Here is a 15,277-nt window from a genome sequence, read left to right on the forward strand (position 1 = left end):
TTCTGTATAGGTCAAGCTGTGGAATATATTCTGTTACATTGAATCATTGTAAATATTTATGTATTGCTAAAGCTGTTGAAATTATCCTATCAAGCTTAATCATTGAAAATATTTCTGTATTTGTCAAGCTGTTGAAAACATCTCACTGGAATCAGTCCCTTCAAATCTCATTGATAGGCCAAGATGTTGAAAATATCCTTGAAGTATTAATCATTGGAATAAACTATTAAAATATTTCATGCAGGTTGAATCAGTGAAAATCTTGATGTTGTAGACATGTAGGTGAAAGCGTTGCAGGCTGTCAACTGTGTGTTGTTTGTGTTGTAGACATTAATGAGTGTGACATCAACTTGATGCTGTGTGATGGGGGGCAGTGTAGAAATGTGCCAGGAAGCTACAGGTGCATCTGTCCCGAGGGACTTCGCTTCAACCATGCCACAAGAATGTGTGAAGGTCAGTCAGGAAGCATTTCATTGTTTATTGAGCATTGTCAGATAGTGTTTCTTAGATGTTCAACATTATTATAAGTATTCACATGTTTAAATGAGAATTGTTAAAATTTGTTTGATACTTAATAGCCTACCTTGATCAAACTGGACAAAATATAAGGACATTTTATTTGAACAAAAAAAATATTGTTTGATGTTTAAAGCAGTTAGACTAAATAAGTGAAAACAAAATATGTTTTGTGTCCCTCCTAACAAGTGAAATAATTGCATTTTTTTTAGGAAAATAGCAGCTTTTAAATTCCTACAGATAACTAAATGATTGAATTTTACCACATAAGCTTAATAGGGAATTGCAGACACAGATTGAATTGGCAGATAAATTACTGGTACTGGTCAGTACACAGGTATCTAAGGCTGGTTAGATCATAGTGGAATCAATGTTTTATTGAGCCTGATATTGTTAGTGGTTATGTAAAAATAGAACCTTAAAACAATTTGTGCCTTTACTGACGTGTCTTGAAAAAAGAAATCAAATGAATTTTTTTCATGCTTGGGTGTTTAGAATATCTGTGTATGTAGGTGTTCCCTGTTGACTCCTCCAAAGATATCTAGATGCTACTGTATAAAACTCTTTATTGTTTGATGTTGCTTTCAATGCTTGATGTTGCAGATATGAATGAGTGTGAAACCTCACCCTGTGTTGGAGGTGATTGTATCAACACGGCGGGGAGCTTCAGATGTGAATGCACAAGGCCAGGGACTATGCTGGACTCCACCAAGAGAATCTGTATTGGTGAGTCAAGCTGTACAAGATAGATATGGGTATCGATTTGTATAGTGCAAAGAAAGAAGAGGATCAGATTCTAAGATACAGTGTCCCTTTGAAACACATGAGATAGGTTGATGGCGTTTATGTCAATTGTAACTTGGTGTCATGTATCAAATCTAATCAAATCTCCATATGTTTCTGGACATCCAAGAATCATTTAAAATAAAATCAATGATAAATGCGTTGGCTCAGTTTAATATTGCTAAAAGTTCCAAACTGCTAACTGCAATGGAGTGTTAATTTATATGTCTATGCAATCTATTGGAAATGAAAACTTGATGCAGATATTTGTTAAAGCGTTTAATGAACAAGTCTGACAGACCTATAGTTGTGTATTGTTACCTAACTGGTATTTCAGATGTAGTTTGTAGACTGTGCTTCAAGCTGAATGTTATCATTGCAATCAACTGTAGATAGAGCAGTGTATAACTACTGTGTGTTAATGTGGATTCATTTGTACCTTTGTATAGGGCAGCTCTGCACCTGGCTGTCCTGTGTCACTCCTTGCTTGCTGTTGATGTTTGTTCCCTGTGTCACTCCTTACATGCTGTTGATGTTTGTTCCCTGTGTCGTTCCTTTCTTGCTGTTGATGTTTGTTCCCTGTGTCGTTCCTTGCTTGCTGTTGATGTTTGTTCCCTGTGTCGTTCCTTACTTGCTGTTGATGTTTGTTCCCTGTGTCACTCCTTACTTGCTGTTGATGTTTGTTCCCTGTGTCGTTCCTTGCTTGCTGTTGATGTTTGTTCCCTGTGTCACTCCTTACTTGCTGTTGATGTTTGTTCCCTGTGTCACTCCTTACTTGCTGTTGATGTTTGTTCCCTGTGTCATTCCTTGCTTGCTGTTGATGTTTGTTCCCTGTGTCGTTCCTTACTTGCTGTTGATGTTTGTTCCCTGTGTCACTCCTTACTTGCTGTTGATGTTTGTTCCCTGTGTCACTCCTTGCTTGCTGTTGATGTTTGTTCCCTGTGTCGTTCGTTACTTGCTGTTGATGTTTGTTCCCTGTGTCACTCCTTACTTGCTGTTGATGTTTGTTCCCTGTGTCGTTCCTTGCTTGCTGTTGATGTTTGTTCCCTGTGTCACTCCTTACTTGCTGTTGATGTTTGTTCCCTGTGTCACTCCTTACTTGCTGTTGATGTTTGTTCCCTGTGTCATTCCTTGCTTGCTGTTGATGTTTGTTCCCTGTGTCGTTCCTTACTTGCTGTTGATGTTTGTTCCCTGTGTCACTCCTTACTTGCTGTTGATGTTTGTTCCCTGTGTCACTCCTTACTTGCTGTTGATGTTTGTTCCCTGTGTCGTTCCTTGCTTGCTGTTGATGTTTGTTCCCTGTGTCACTCCTTACTTGCTGTTGATGTTTGTTCCCTGTGTCACTCCTTACTTGCTGTTGATGTTTGTTCCCTGTGTACAGACAACCGACGTGGAGCGTGTTGGCTGAAGTACAGGAATGGGGTGTGTGAGAGGAACATCAATACCATGATGCTAAAGTCTGAATGCTGTGGTACCATTGGGAAGGCCTGGGGAAGTCCCTGCGAGCAGTGCCCACCTGACAGTAAGATTTTACAAAATATAATGGATGTCATCATCATGGACATTTTTGTGATATTGGAACATTTTCTTTCTGTTCATCAGGCAAAGGGGTGCATGTGAGGCCGAATTGTCTAAGGCGCTGCATTTGCTGTGCAGAGTTGCGTCCCTTGCATGGGCATGCCAGAAACCTATGAACCTAGGTTTGTCAGCACCATACCCGTGCTCGTGGGTTTCACCAAAGTGATACACATCTGAGACCTGCATCACTTCAGGCTTTTTCTTCACACATTAAGCTGACACGCTGCCATATGACTGGAATACTGTTAAAAGAGGCGTTAAACCAAACTCACTCACTCACTCACTCACTCACTCACTCACTCACTCACTCACTCACTCACTCACTCACTCACTCACTCACTCACTCACTCACTCACTCACTCAGGGGATATATGTATGAGATAACTGGGTAAAGTTCTCTGTGTCTTCATCTTTTATTGTAATCAATATGACATCAACATTGCCGTCAGTATAGATACGCTGACAATGTATCTTTCAAGGCTGCCCTCATTCACATGTTGCACCCTACCCAGAAGACATTGTGTCCACCGGATCATCATTAATGTTGAAGGGGTCGTTGTCAGCATGGGTACTACAGATATGTAACCCAGGAACAATCCAGCATACAGAAAAGTATCCTAGGAAAAATCAGAATACAGAATAGTACCAGGTACAACAAATGGTGGACAAGTCCATATTCTTCAACCCCAAACCCTACCCCGGTTCATGTTGTAGTTTCGGGTCACCTGATCATAGGTGCAGGCTGGATAATGCTGTGCATCACAGGCTATAAAAGTACTGCACATATATCACCATATAGGCTCATTTTTTTATGTAGCATGCCGGAATGCATCTCATACAACAGTATGACCGTTCCAATCCAGAAACTGAAGAAAATCTTTCATGTTCAGAGTCAAGGAACCAGCTAAGCACACTGCCAAATGTGGAATGAAGTCATCCTAGGGTAGTGTTATGAATTCTTATTTTGGCTAGGGTACATTTCTGTATACAGAAACATACCTGGGGTACATGTCTGTAATACCCGTGACCACAATGACCCCTTCAGCCCCATTCACACTATCACTTATGACAAGCATGGAGCAATGGTGGTTAGGAATCACACCCAACCTAGTAACGCCATCATGTATGACCTGTAACATGCAACTTTGTGATTTCCAGGTGGACTGCGATGTCCAAAGGGGTACGCTTTTACAAATGGATTAAACTGTGGCGGTGAGTATACATCGTATGCACACACTCACCTCACCTGAAACTGATGCATCACTGACAGTGTGAAGCTTGCATGTGAAGATCTGTGTTACACAATGTTACCAACTGATTTAAGTATATGGAGAGAAATAAACAGTAAAATCTCCATGTCAATGTGATTGTGATAATATCAAAGTTTGGACAGGAAATTAAAAAAGGCAAATTAACTCAACAATATGATGTTTTGAGGATCAAGAGTAGTGTTTGAAATGATTTTAAAACCTAAAAAGACAGTCAGGCAGGTGACCCATAAATGTTGTCGGCTCATATTCAAAGTTACCTGCCTACATTCAGACATTATGAATATTGAAAATTCGCAAAAAATAACTGACAAATCATGTCTTGATTCAGTTGGCATAATACAAACTGAATGTGTAGGGAGTCTTAAAAGAATCTGCCAGACAGTTGGGCAAGGGGAGGAAAATTTCATGCAGCCCAACAGATAAGTTACCAGCCACGGGCACGCAGGCAGATGGGCTGGGAGGCGGGCGGGCAGGCGGGCAGGCGGGCAGGCGGGCAGGCGGGCTGGCAGATGGGCGGGGAGGCAGGTGGGCAGATGGGCGGGAGATGGGCGGGGAGGCAGGCGAGCAGACAGGCAGGCAGATGGGCGGGGAGGCAGGCGGGCAGATGGGCTGGCAGATGGGCGGGGAGGCAGGCTGGCAGATGGGCTGGCAGATGGGCGGGGAGGCGGGCGGGCAGATGGGCGGGGAGGCAGGCAGGCGGGCAGACAGGCGGGCAGATGGGCAGGGAGGCGGGCGGGCAGATGGGCGGGGAGGCAGGCGGGCAGATGAGCGGAGAGGCAGGCGGGCAGATGGGCGGGCAGGCAGGCGGGCAGATGGGCGGGGAGGCAGGCGGGCGGGCAGGCAGGCGGGCAGGCAGGCGGGCAGATGGGCGGGGAGGCAGGCAGGCAGATGGGCGGGGAGGCAGGTGGGCAGATGGGCGGGAGATGGGCGGGGAGGCAGGCGAGCAGACAGGCAGGCAGATGGGCGGGGAGGCAGGCGGGCAGATGGGCTGGCAGATGGGCGGGGAGGCAGGCTGGCAGATGGGCTGGCAGATGGGCGGGGAGGCGGGCGGGCAGATGGGCGGGGAGGCAGGCAGGCGGGCAGACAGGCGGGCAGATGGGCAGGGAGGCGGGCGGGCAGATGGGCGGGGAGGCAGGCGGGCAGATGAGCGGAGAGGCAGGCGGGCAGATGGGCGGGCAGGCAGGCGGGCAGATGGGCGGGGAGGCAGGCGGGCGGGCAGGCAGGCGGGCAGGCAGGCGGGCAGATGGGCGGGCAGGCAGGCGGGCAGATGAGCGGGGAGGCGGGCGGTTATTTCAGACGCTGATCATGAGTACCAAGGAATGTACACATTTCAAACAAGACATGCATGTTCAAATAAACTTAAATCAATTAGTCAAGTATCTGTTCTTGAGGATTTAATCTTCTTAATAGTAAGAGACATGTACTGTGTGTTTTGGTGCTGGGAACCAGCGAAACATACAGTAAACTACGTTTATAACGAACACGCTTATAACGAACTGACCGATATAATGAACTGATTTTTTAGTCCCAAGCATTTGTTGTATATATGCTGTATATATGCTTATAATGAACTACATATCTTGTGAACCAAAATTAGTGGTCCCCTCGAGTTCATTATTACCATAGTTAACTGTATCATCTAAGCTGATATATTGGCTAACTTGTGAACAGCTGGTGCATTGACTGTAACAGTGATTTATGAGTGGCATTCCATTCTTTTGTGCTTTGTTTAATTCTTTATTGTGACAGATGTACAGATATGAACACTTCTAAAGTTCACTCATGACTCAGTCAAGAGTCAAACGATGAGGCTGAGTGTGTGAGGCTTCACTATGTTTGTGTTCGTTGGAATGTGGAAGAGTGTGGTTTGTGTAATACGGTCACATTATTATAGTCCTTGATGGTTGTAAACATCTGTAAAAGTGATATTTTAGAGCTTTATTGTTTTTGCCTTATTGTAGTTCCAGTGATTTGTGTATGCTGTCTGTCACAGATGTAAATGAGTGTGAGGTCCTCCCCAACATCTGTAGGAGTGGAGGCGAGTGTGTCAATACCCAGGGTTCCTTCAAGTGTACATGTCCAGCTGGCCTTGAGCTGGACACTACTGGACGCAGATGTGTAGGTGAGGGATAGGTATAGGCTGTCAGCACCAGGTACAATATATATGTTATCAATATTTGCAATGTTCAACTGCTGCAAGCACATATTTATTCACTCTATGTATCATGATTTAATTTGGATGAGAAGAATGTTTAATAGCTTATGATTTATAATCTTATCAACTATATGAAATATCTTTAAGCCTGTTTCAGGTAAGAAAATATTCTTTCTTTCATTTTTGATATTTAAGTGTTATTGTGAACTTTCAGACAACAGGAAAGCTCAGTGCTATTTGGATTACAACAGAGGTTTCTGTGCCCGTGAAATGATGGGCCTGTTCAACAAACACATGTGCTGCTGCACCATGGGGAAGGCTTGGGGAGAGAGCTGTGAATCATGCCCCAACAAGGGAACAGGTGAGCTACAGGCGGAGTAGTACAGACAGCACAGCCTCACCCCACCCTGGACCACGTCCAGCTCCTCACAATGCTTTCATTGAGGTCTTTAGTTTTATCAACTATGTGATGTTGGTCACTGGATCATCATTTTTGGCTAGTAAAATTTAGCAACTGCTAAAGTTTTGCAAAGCAGTCATTGGGAACAGGTTGTGGCAGGTGGTATGTGTGATGTGTTTGGTGGGTAGAGAGTGGGGAACAGGGGAGTGGCAGGTGGTATGTGTGATGGCTTTGGTGGGTAGAGAGTGGGGAACATGTTGGTGACAGGTGGTATATGTGATGGCTTTGGTGGGTAGAGAGTGGGGAACACATTTGTGACAGGTGGTATGTGTGTTGACTTTGGTGGGTAGAGAGTGGGGAACATGTTGGTGATAGGTGGTATGTGTGATGGCTTTGGTGGGTAGAGAGTGGGGAACACATTTGTGACAGGTGGTATGTGTGTTGACTTTGGTGGGTAGAGAGTGGGGAACATGTTGGTGATAGGTGGTATGTGTGATGGCTTTGGTGGGTAGAGAGTTGGGAACACATTTGTGACAGGTGGTATGTGTGTTGACTTTGGTGGGTAGAGAGCGGGGAACATGTTGGTGATAGGTGGTATGTGTGATGTCTTTGGTGGGTAGAGAGTGGGGAACATGTTGGTGACAGGTGGTATGTGTGATGACTTTGGTAGGTAGAGAGTGGGGAACACATTTGTGACAGGTGGTATGTGTGATGACTTTGGTGGGTAGAGAGTGGGGAACATGTTGGTGACAGGTGGTATACGTGATGGCTTGGGTGAGTAGAGAGTGGGGAACATGTTGGTGACAGGTGGTATATGTGATGGCTTTGGTGGGTAGAGAGTGGGGAACAGGGGAGTGGCAGGTGGTATATGTGATGGCTTTGGTGAGTAGAGAGTGGGGAACATGTTGGTGACAGGTGGTATATGTGATGGCTTTGGTGGGTAGAGAGTGGGGAACATGTTGGTGACTGGTTGTATATGTGATGGCTTTGGTGGGTAGAGAATGGGGAACATGTTGGTGACAGGTGGTATGAGTGATGGCTTTGGTGGGTAGAGAGTGGGGGACATGTTGGTGACAGGTGGTATATGTGATGTCTTTGGTGGGTAGAGAGTGGGGAACATGTTGGTGACAGGTGGTATATGTGATGTCTTTGGTGGGTAGAGAATGGGGAACAGGGGAGTGGCAGGTGGTATATGTGATGTCTTTGGTGGGTAGAGAGTTAGGAACATGTTGGTGACAGGTGGTATGTGTGATGGCTTTGGTGGGTAGAGAGTGGGGAACATGTTGGTGACAGGTGGTATATGTGATGGCTTTGGTGGGTAGAGAGTGGGGAACAGGGGAGTGGCAGGTGGTATGTGTGATGTCTTTGGTGGGTAGAGAGTGGGGAACATGTTGGTGACAGGTGGTATATGTGATGGCTTTGGTGGGTAGAGAGTGGGGAACAGGGGAGTGGCAGGTGGTATGTGTGATGTCTTTGGTGGGTAGAGAGTGGGGAACATGTTGGTGACAGGTGGTATATGTGATGGCTTTGGTGGGTAGAGAGTGGGGAACAGGGGAGTGGCAGGTGGTATGTGTGATGTCTTTGGTGGGTAGAGAGTGGGGAACATGTTGGTGACAGGTGGTATATGTGATGTCTTTGGTGGGTAGAGAGTTAGGAACATGTTGGTGACAGGTGGTATGTGTGATGGCTTTGGTGGGTAGAGAGTGGGGAACATGTTGGTGACAGGTGGTATATGTGATGGCTTTGGTGGGTAGAGAGTGGGGAACAGGGGAGTGGCAGGTGGTATGTGTGATGGCTTTGGTGGGTAGAGAGTGGGGAACATGTTGGTGACAGGTGGTATATGTGATGGCTTTGGTGGGTAGAGAGTGGGGAACAGGGGAGTGGCAGGTGGTATGTGTGATGTCTTTGGTGGGTAGAGAGTGGGGAACATGTTGGTGACAGGTGGTATATGTGATGGCTTTGGTGGGTAGAGAGTGGGGAACAGGGGAGTGGCAGGTGGTATGTGTGATGTCTTTGGTGGGTAGAGAGTGGGGAACATGTTGGTGACAGGTGGTATATGTGATGTCTTTGGTGGGTAGAGAGTGGGGAACAGGGGAGTGGCAGGTGGCATGTGTGATGTCTTTGGTGGGTAGAGAGTGGGGAACATGTTGGTGACAGGTGGTATATGTGATGGCTTTGGTGGGTAGAGAGTGGGGAACAGGGGAGTGGCAGGTGGTATGTGTGATGGCTTTGGTGGGTAGAGAGTGGGGAACATGTTGGTGACAGGTGGTATGTGTGATGTCTTTGGTGGGTAGAGAGTTAGGAACATGTTTTTGACAGGTGGTATATGTGATGTCTTTGGTGGGTAGAGAGTGGGGAACAGGGGAGTGGCAGGTGGTATGTGTGATGGCTTTGGTGGGTAGAGAGTGGGGAACATGTTGGTGACAGGTGGTATATGTGATGGCTTTGGTGGGTAGAGAGTTAGGAACATGTTGGTGACAGGTGGTATGTGTGATGTCTTTGGTGGGTAGAGAGTGGGGAACATGTTGGTGACAGGTGGTATGTGTGATGACTTTGGTGGGTAGAGAGTGGGGAACATGTTGGTGACAGGTGGTATGTGTGATGTCTTTGGTGGGTAGAGAGTGGGGAACATGTTGGTGACAGGTGGTATGTGTGATGGCTTTGGTGGGTAGAGAGTGGGGAACATGTTGGTGACAGGTGGTATGTGTGATGTCTTTGGTGGGTAGAGAGTTAGGAACATGTTGGTGACAGGTGGTATATGTGATGTCTTTGGTGGGTAGAGAGTGGGGAACAGGGGAGTGGCAGGTGGTATGTGTGATGGCTTTGGTGGGTAGAGAGTGGGGAACATGTTGGTGACAGGTGGTATGTGTGATGACTTTGGTGGGTAGAGAGTGGGGAACATGTAGGTGACAGGTGGTATGTGTGATGTCTTTGGTGGGTAGAGAGTGGGGCACATGTTGGTGACAGGTGGTATGTGTGATGTCTTTGGTGGGTAGAGAGTGGGGAACATGTTGGTGACAGGTGGTATGTGTGATGTCTTTGGTGGGTAGAGAGTGGGGAACATGTTGGTGACAGGTGGTATGTGTGATGTCTTTGGTGGGTAGAGAGTGGGGCACATGTTGGTGACAGGTGGTATGTGTGATGTCTTTGGTGGGTAGAGAGTGGGGAACATGTTGGTGACAGGTGGTATATGTGATGGCTTTGGTGGGTAGAGAGTGGTGAACAGGGGAGTGGCAGGTGGTATGAGTGATGTCTTTGGTGGGTAGAGAGTGGGGAACATGTTGGTGACAGGTGGTATGTGTGATGGCTTTGGTGGGTAGAGAGTTGGGAACAGGGGAGTGGCAGTTGGTATGTGTGATGACTTTGGTGGGTAGAGAGTGGGGAACATGTTGGTGACAGGTGGTATGTGTGATGTCTTTGGTGGGTAGAGAGCGGGGGACAGGGGAGTGGCAGGTGGTATGTGTGATGACTTTGGTGGGTAGAGAGTGGGGAACATGTTGGTGACAGGTGGTATGTGTGATGACTTTGGTGGGTAGAGAGTGGGGAACAGGGGAGTGGCAGGTGGTATGTGTGATGGCTTTGGTGGGTAGAGAGTGGGGGACAGGGGAGTGGCAGGTGGTATGTGTGATGACTTTGGTGGGTAGAGAGTGGGGAACATGTTGGTGACAGGTGGTATGTGTGATGACTTTGGTGGGTAGAGAGTGGGGAAAATGTTGGTGACAGGTGGTATGTGTGATGTCTTTGGTGGGTAGAGAGTGGGGAACATGTTGGTGACAGGTGGTATGTGTGATGTCTTTGGTGGGTAGAGAGTGGGGAACATGTTGGTGACAGGTGGTATGTGTGATGACTTTGGTGGGTAGAGAGTGGGGAACAGGGGAGCGGCAGGTGGCATGTGTGATGTCTTTGGTGGGTAGAGAGTGGGGAACATGTTGGTGACAGGTGGTATGTGTGATGACTTTGGTGGGTAGAGAGTGGGGAACAGGGGAGTGGCAGGTGGTATGTGTGATGTCTTTGGTGGGTAGAGAGTTGGGACTTTACACACAAAATGACAAAAGTGCAAAAACTTGGCTCTTATTGGTTGTGCAATCACAACACTACAATTCATAACAGTGCACAACACTACAATTCATAACAGTGCACAACACTACAATTCATAACAGCTTTTGCGTGACATTGTTTTTTCATTCTCATAAGAATCAAATATCCTTCCATTTGAAATCCATATTAGAAGTGCAGGTTCTAGTTGATTTTTGTTTCCAGATGAGTATGAAGAGCTGTGTGATGGAGGTGAAGGGATGTATCCTGACCCTGACAAACCAACAGGTAGGTAGGTCACTTGATGGCACACACCACTATCAGTATTCCAGGTAATATGGAGACAACTTACAGCACTAACAAGAGTCTTGTCAAGGTACACGCTCGGACACATGTATTGGTGGAGTCTGTGGCAGAGGTAGAATCCATGAGGTAGAATCCACAGCTTGCTCATTAGGTTCTGTTTATCAGAAGATTTTCCCAAAACAAAAATTGTTTTGTCAGTACTGAAAATAGATCCCCATTTTCAGTGGCACACGACAGGATAAAGTAAACAATCATGGGACCCCATTACACCACATGTCCTCACAATAACACTATGTGTCCTACGTTCCTGTACCAAGTGCACATCACAATCATACATCAGAGCTGTTATGCCCCATATACCCAAGTAACTCATGTCTTCCATTTGCAGCAATAATAGCAATTGTCATGGAAGTAATGGGGATCTGTGACTCATCCTCTATTGCATCACCTTTAACAGAGTTCAGTCTGCAGTCACATTCAGGAATAGGCATGCGGTTAAGTCACGAAATGTCTATCAGGAGATTCTACTTAAGTAATTTATTTATTCTTTAATTTGTGTTGACCACCGTTGATGCCATGTGGGTGTGTTTCAGATATCAATGAGTGCCGGATGTTTCCTGGTATGTGTTTAAATGGAAAGTGTCGCAACGTGATGGGAAGTTTCATCTGTACCTGCAACCCTGGGTTTGCCAAGGATGACACAGGATTCAACTGCACTGGTGAGAAGGAGAGTAGTTGTATTAGGCTGAAAGCAACTAGAGAAACTGTCCCTCAGTACGTCAGTTCCGGCCAGTGGACCCTATGTCATTATAGAAACTAGCTCCATTGTGACAAATATCATTTCAGATCTGTATTGCATTTTCATTGTATTGTTGTTCCTGTTTCCAGATATCAATGAGTGCCTGATATCATCGGTAGAGATCTGTGGTTTAGGCGAATGTATCAATATGCCGGGGACATTCCGCTGTGAGTGTGCTGAGGGCTTCAGGGGTGTCATGATGAACCAGATGTGTGTTGGTGAGTTTCTGTCAAACACAGAAGGTACTTCTATCAGTAATTGGAGGTCTTCTGGTTTAGTGAAGAACTTACTTCTTTAACTGAGTGTCTCATAGATCTATATCTGTAACAGTTCAACATCTTCAATCATACTTGAAATTCTATCACATATATTCCCTTTTGTCAAGAGAAAGTATACCTGTGCTCATATTGTGCAAAATTTCTAGTTTTTGTAAGACAATACACAAGCCAGAATCACACTTGAGTAAGCAGATCATGAATATTAGATTATGTTTCTGTCAGATAATGATTGCTGACTTTTATTACTGGAATACTTATGACTTCACCTTTGATCTGTCCAGACATCAATGAGTGTGAGGAGAATACAGGCTTGTGTCTCGGAGGGTCTTGTCGCAACGTCGATGGAAGCTACGAGTGTGATTGCCCAGATGGCCATGAAGTTGGACCTGATGGCTCAACTTGTAAAGGTCAGTACTGATGCTAGATAGGACCTGATGACTCAACTTGTAAAGGTCATGGTAATTTTAATTAGAAATATCATCATCATTGTCTTACACCTACAAGCCACTCTCTTTGTACAGCACATATATGTGTCATCTTGTTTCAGATGTGGATGAGTGTGGGTCAGCAAGCTCCATCTGCTCCAATGGCCACTGTGAAAACTACATGGGGGGCTACCAGTGCATCTGCTCTGAAGGCTACAAGACCAATGACCAGAAGACTACATGTGCTGGTCAGTAACTGTCCCACAGGTCTGGCTGCAATTATCTGTGATTGTCACAATGATGATCACAAAAGCACTGGAGAGAATAATTATTTATTAATAATGTTTTGAGCATTGTTTTATAAGGAACTATTAGGGTAATTGATATCCTTGTGGAGTGCCGTGAGATGATGAATACAAATTTGGAGAGGGTCCACTGCAAAAATGACATATAGTTGAGGAGAGTCATGCAGTTACAAATCACAACTTTTGGGGGCAGGCAGAAATGGCACGGGTACCCAGATAATAAGTGTTGACCACTCAGTTTTTGCCATAAACATATTTATCAATGAGTGAGTATTATTATTTTATGGTGTATCAGTAATTTTGCAGCTCTTCACAGCGATATCAATGAGTGGAAGAGTAAACTGGTTGACATTAGAGTTGCAGTATATAATACTATTTTCGCAAGTTAGGATGTGGCCAGTGATATGACCCTAAAATCTTAACCTCAATAGAAGTTGAAGCAGTATCATGAGGGGTACATGTGGTTTTATGCTCCCATTGTTGTTTTACACCAATAGCCGTAGGCGATTTGTATAAAACCTAATGAGGGCCACATAAAACCACATGTACTCATCATGATACTGCTACAACAAATATATCTTGCCGACATGTTTCAATATGTCATTGTGAAAGCTTTAAAACAAATTCAAAATTAATAGAAAATAGCTGTATGATTGAGCTGAGGTTAACTTGTGCAATGTCACATGACTTTCACTGACCCGCACACTTTTTGCTACGAAGCAGAATTGTGGGATTTATTCTCCCGCTCAGAAATTTATTTTCGTCCCAGGTGGGATACATAGTATTTAATCAAGATCATGTGAACCAATCAGATCTTATCATTCTGACATGGAGATATGATTATGCTTTTTGTATTCTTTCAGACATTGATGAATGCCGTGTGCGTAATGGAGGATGCATGGGTCGATGCGTCAACACTCCCGGAAGCTTCTCTTGCGGCTGTGAAAGTGGCTACCTCCTCATGATAGATGGCAAAACCTGCATAGGTACACTAGGAATAATACTGTGCCATGGAGTTATCAATCAATGATGGTGTTATCTCATCTTATAAACGTTATATGTATTAAAACCAGTGCAACTTCACAAAATAGATTCCTCTTTGTTCAGTCTTATTGAAAAACATGAAATCAACATTGAGAAAATTCCATCTTGCAAACTGAAACATTGAGTCAATATATTGATTATAACTAGGTGACTTTACATCTTCATCAGAATCTTTCTAAGTTGATCATTGTTAACCCAGTTTAATTTGATGTTGTATGCTCCTTTTGTTTGATTTCGAGATTGGAATTTGTAAATAAATTGATTGGCTCTCCAGTTAATAGAATTGATATTTTATCTCTTTGGAAAACATCATCAAACGCAATCAGGTGTAGTCAAAATTAATTAAATGAAACGTTTTACTGACAGTGTTGTTTACTCGGAATGTTCTAGATGTTGACGAGTGTAAAGAAACACCCGACATCTGTCGAGGAGGTCGATGTATCAACCAGCCTGGCTCCTACAGATGTACTTGCACAGGTGGACTCTCCTCGTCCAGGGATCAGAAGCAGTGTCTGGGTATGTGTCTTTGTGTCTGGGTATGTGTCTTTGTGTCTGGGTATGTGTCTTTGTGTCTGGGTATGTGTCTTTGTGTCTGGGTATGTGTCTTTGTGTCTTGGTATGTGTCTTTGTGTCTTGGTATGTGTCTTTGTGTCTGGGATGTGTCTGGAATATGTCTTTGTATCTGGGTATGTGTCTTTGTGTCTTGGTATGTGTCTTTGTATCTGGATAAGTTTTTGTCTCTGTGAATATGTCTGGATATCTGTCTTTGTCAAAAGGGATATGTTTAGATGTGTATTAAGAACCTTTGTCTTAACTGAGCTACTAATTTTGCACAATTTTCATAAAGGGCTTAAAGGGGCTGTCAAAATAAACTTCTTGTAATTCTCTATTAAACTTTCATGTAGGTTAACCCAGGACATATATATTGTTATAAACTGTTTAAATGGTTTCATTTTCCTTTCAATAACATTTCTCCTGTGATGGAGTTTCTCCAGCATGTGCTCTTGTGTTCTAGATGTGGATGAGTGTCTGCTGAACAAGAACCTGTGTATGACGGGAGTCTGTCAGAACACACAAGGCTCCTTCTCCTGCAAGTGTGACACTGGTTTCTCCGTCAAGCGGGAGACTGGCAACCCAGGCTGTACAGGTACTGTCCTACTGTCCTGAGTGACAACGTATATTGTGGTATAGTCTGATACACTGGCCACCAAGGCTGTACAGGTACTGTCCCACTGTCCTGAGTGACAACGTATATTGTGGTATAGTCTGATACACTGGCCACCAAGGCTGTACAGGTACTGTCCCACTGTCCTGAGTGACAACGTATATTGTGGTATAGTCTGATACACTGGCCACCAAGGCTGTACAGGTACTGTCCCACT

At 44.8% G+C, this 15,277-nt stretch overlaps 1 protein-coding gene across 2 annotated transcripts in view; it reads left to right on the forward strand.

The window, feature by feature from the left end:
- Positions 1 to 15,277, forward strand: part of LOC124135729 (fibrillin-2-like) — a 99,826-nt gene that overhangs the window by 54,231 nt on the left and 30,318 nt on the right. For both annotated transcript variants that reach the window (XM_048396119.1, XM_048396124.1), the window contains 14 exons: positions 328 to 453; positions 1,120 to 1,242; positions 2,681 to 2,821; positions 4,036 to 4,089; positions 6,142 to 6,270; positions 6,518 to 6,664; positions 10,964 to 11,026; positions 11,638 to 11,763; positions 11,933 to 12,061; positions 12,403 to 12,528; positions 12,669 to 12,794; positions 13,715 to 13,837; positions 14,286 to 14,411; positions 14,911 to 15,042. In XM_048396119.1, coding sequence (XP_048252076.1) covers positions 328 to 453; positions 1,120 to 1,242; positions 2,681 to 2,821; positions 4,036 to 4,089; positions 6,142 to 6,270; positions 6,518 to 6,664; positions 10,964 to 11,026; positions 11,638 to 11,763; positions 11,933 to 12,061; positions 12,403 to 12,528; positions 12,669 to 12,794; positions 13,715 to 13,837; positions 14,286 to 14,411; positions 14,911 to 15,042 — 1,671 coding nt within the window. The remainder of the gene's footprint in view (positions 1 to 327; positions 454 to 1,119; positions 1,243 to 2,680; positions 2,822 to 4,035; positions 4,090 to 6,141; positions 6,271 to 6,517; positions 6,665 to 10,963; positions 11,027 to 11,637; positions 11,764 to 11,932; positions 12,062 to 12,402; positions 12,529 to 12,668; positions 12,795 to 13,714; positions 13,838 to 14,285; positions 14,412 to 14,910; positions 15,043 to 15,277) is intronic.

This window comes from Haliotis rufescens, unplaced genomic scaffold, assembly GCF_023055435.1.
Source record: "Haliotis rufescens isolate VD_foot unplaced genomic scaffold, xgHalRufe1.0.p SCAF_1, whole genome shotgun sequence".
Lineage (NCBI taxonomy): Eukaryota > Metazoa > Mollusca > Gastropoda > Lepetellida > Haliotidae > Haliotis > Haliotis rufescens.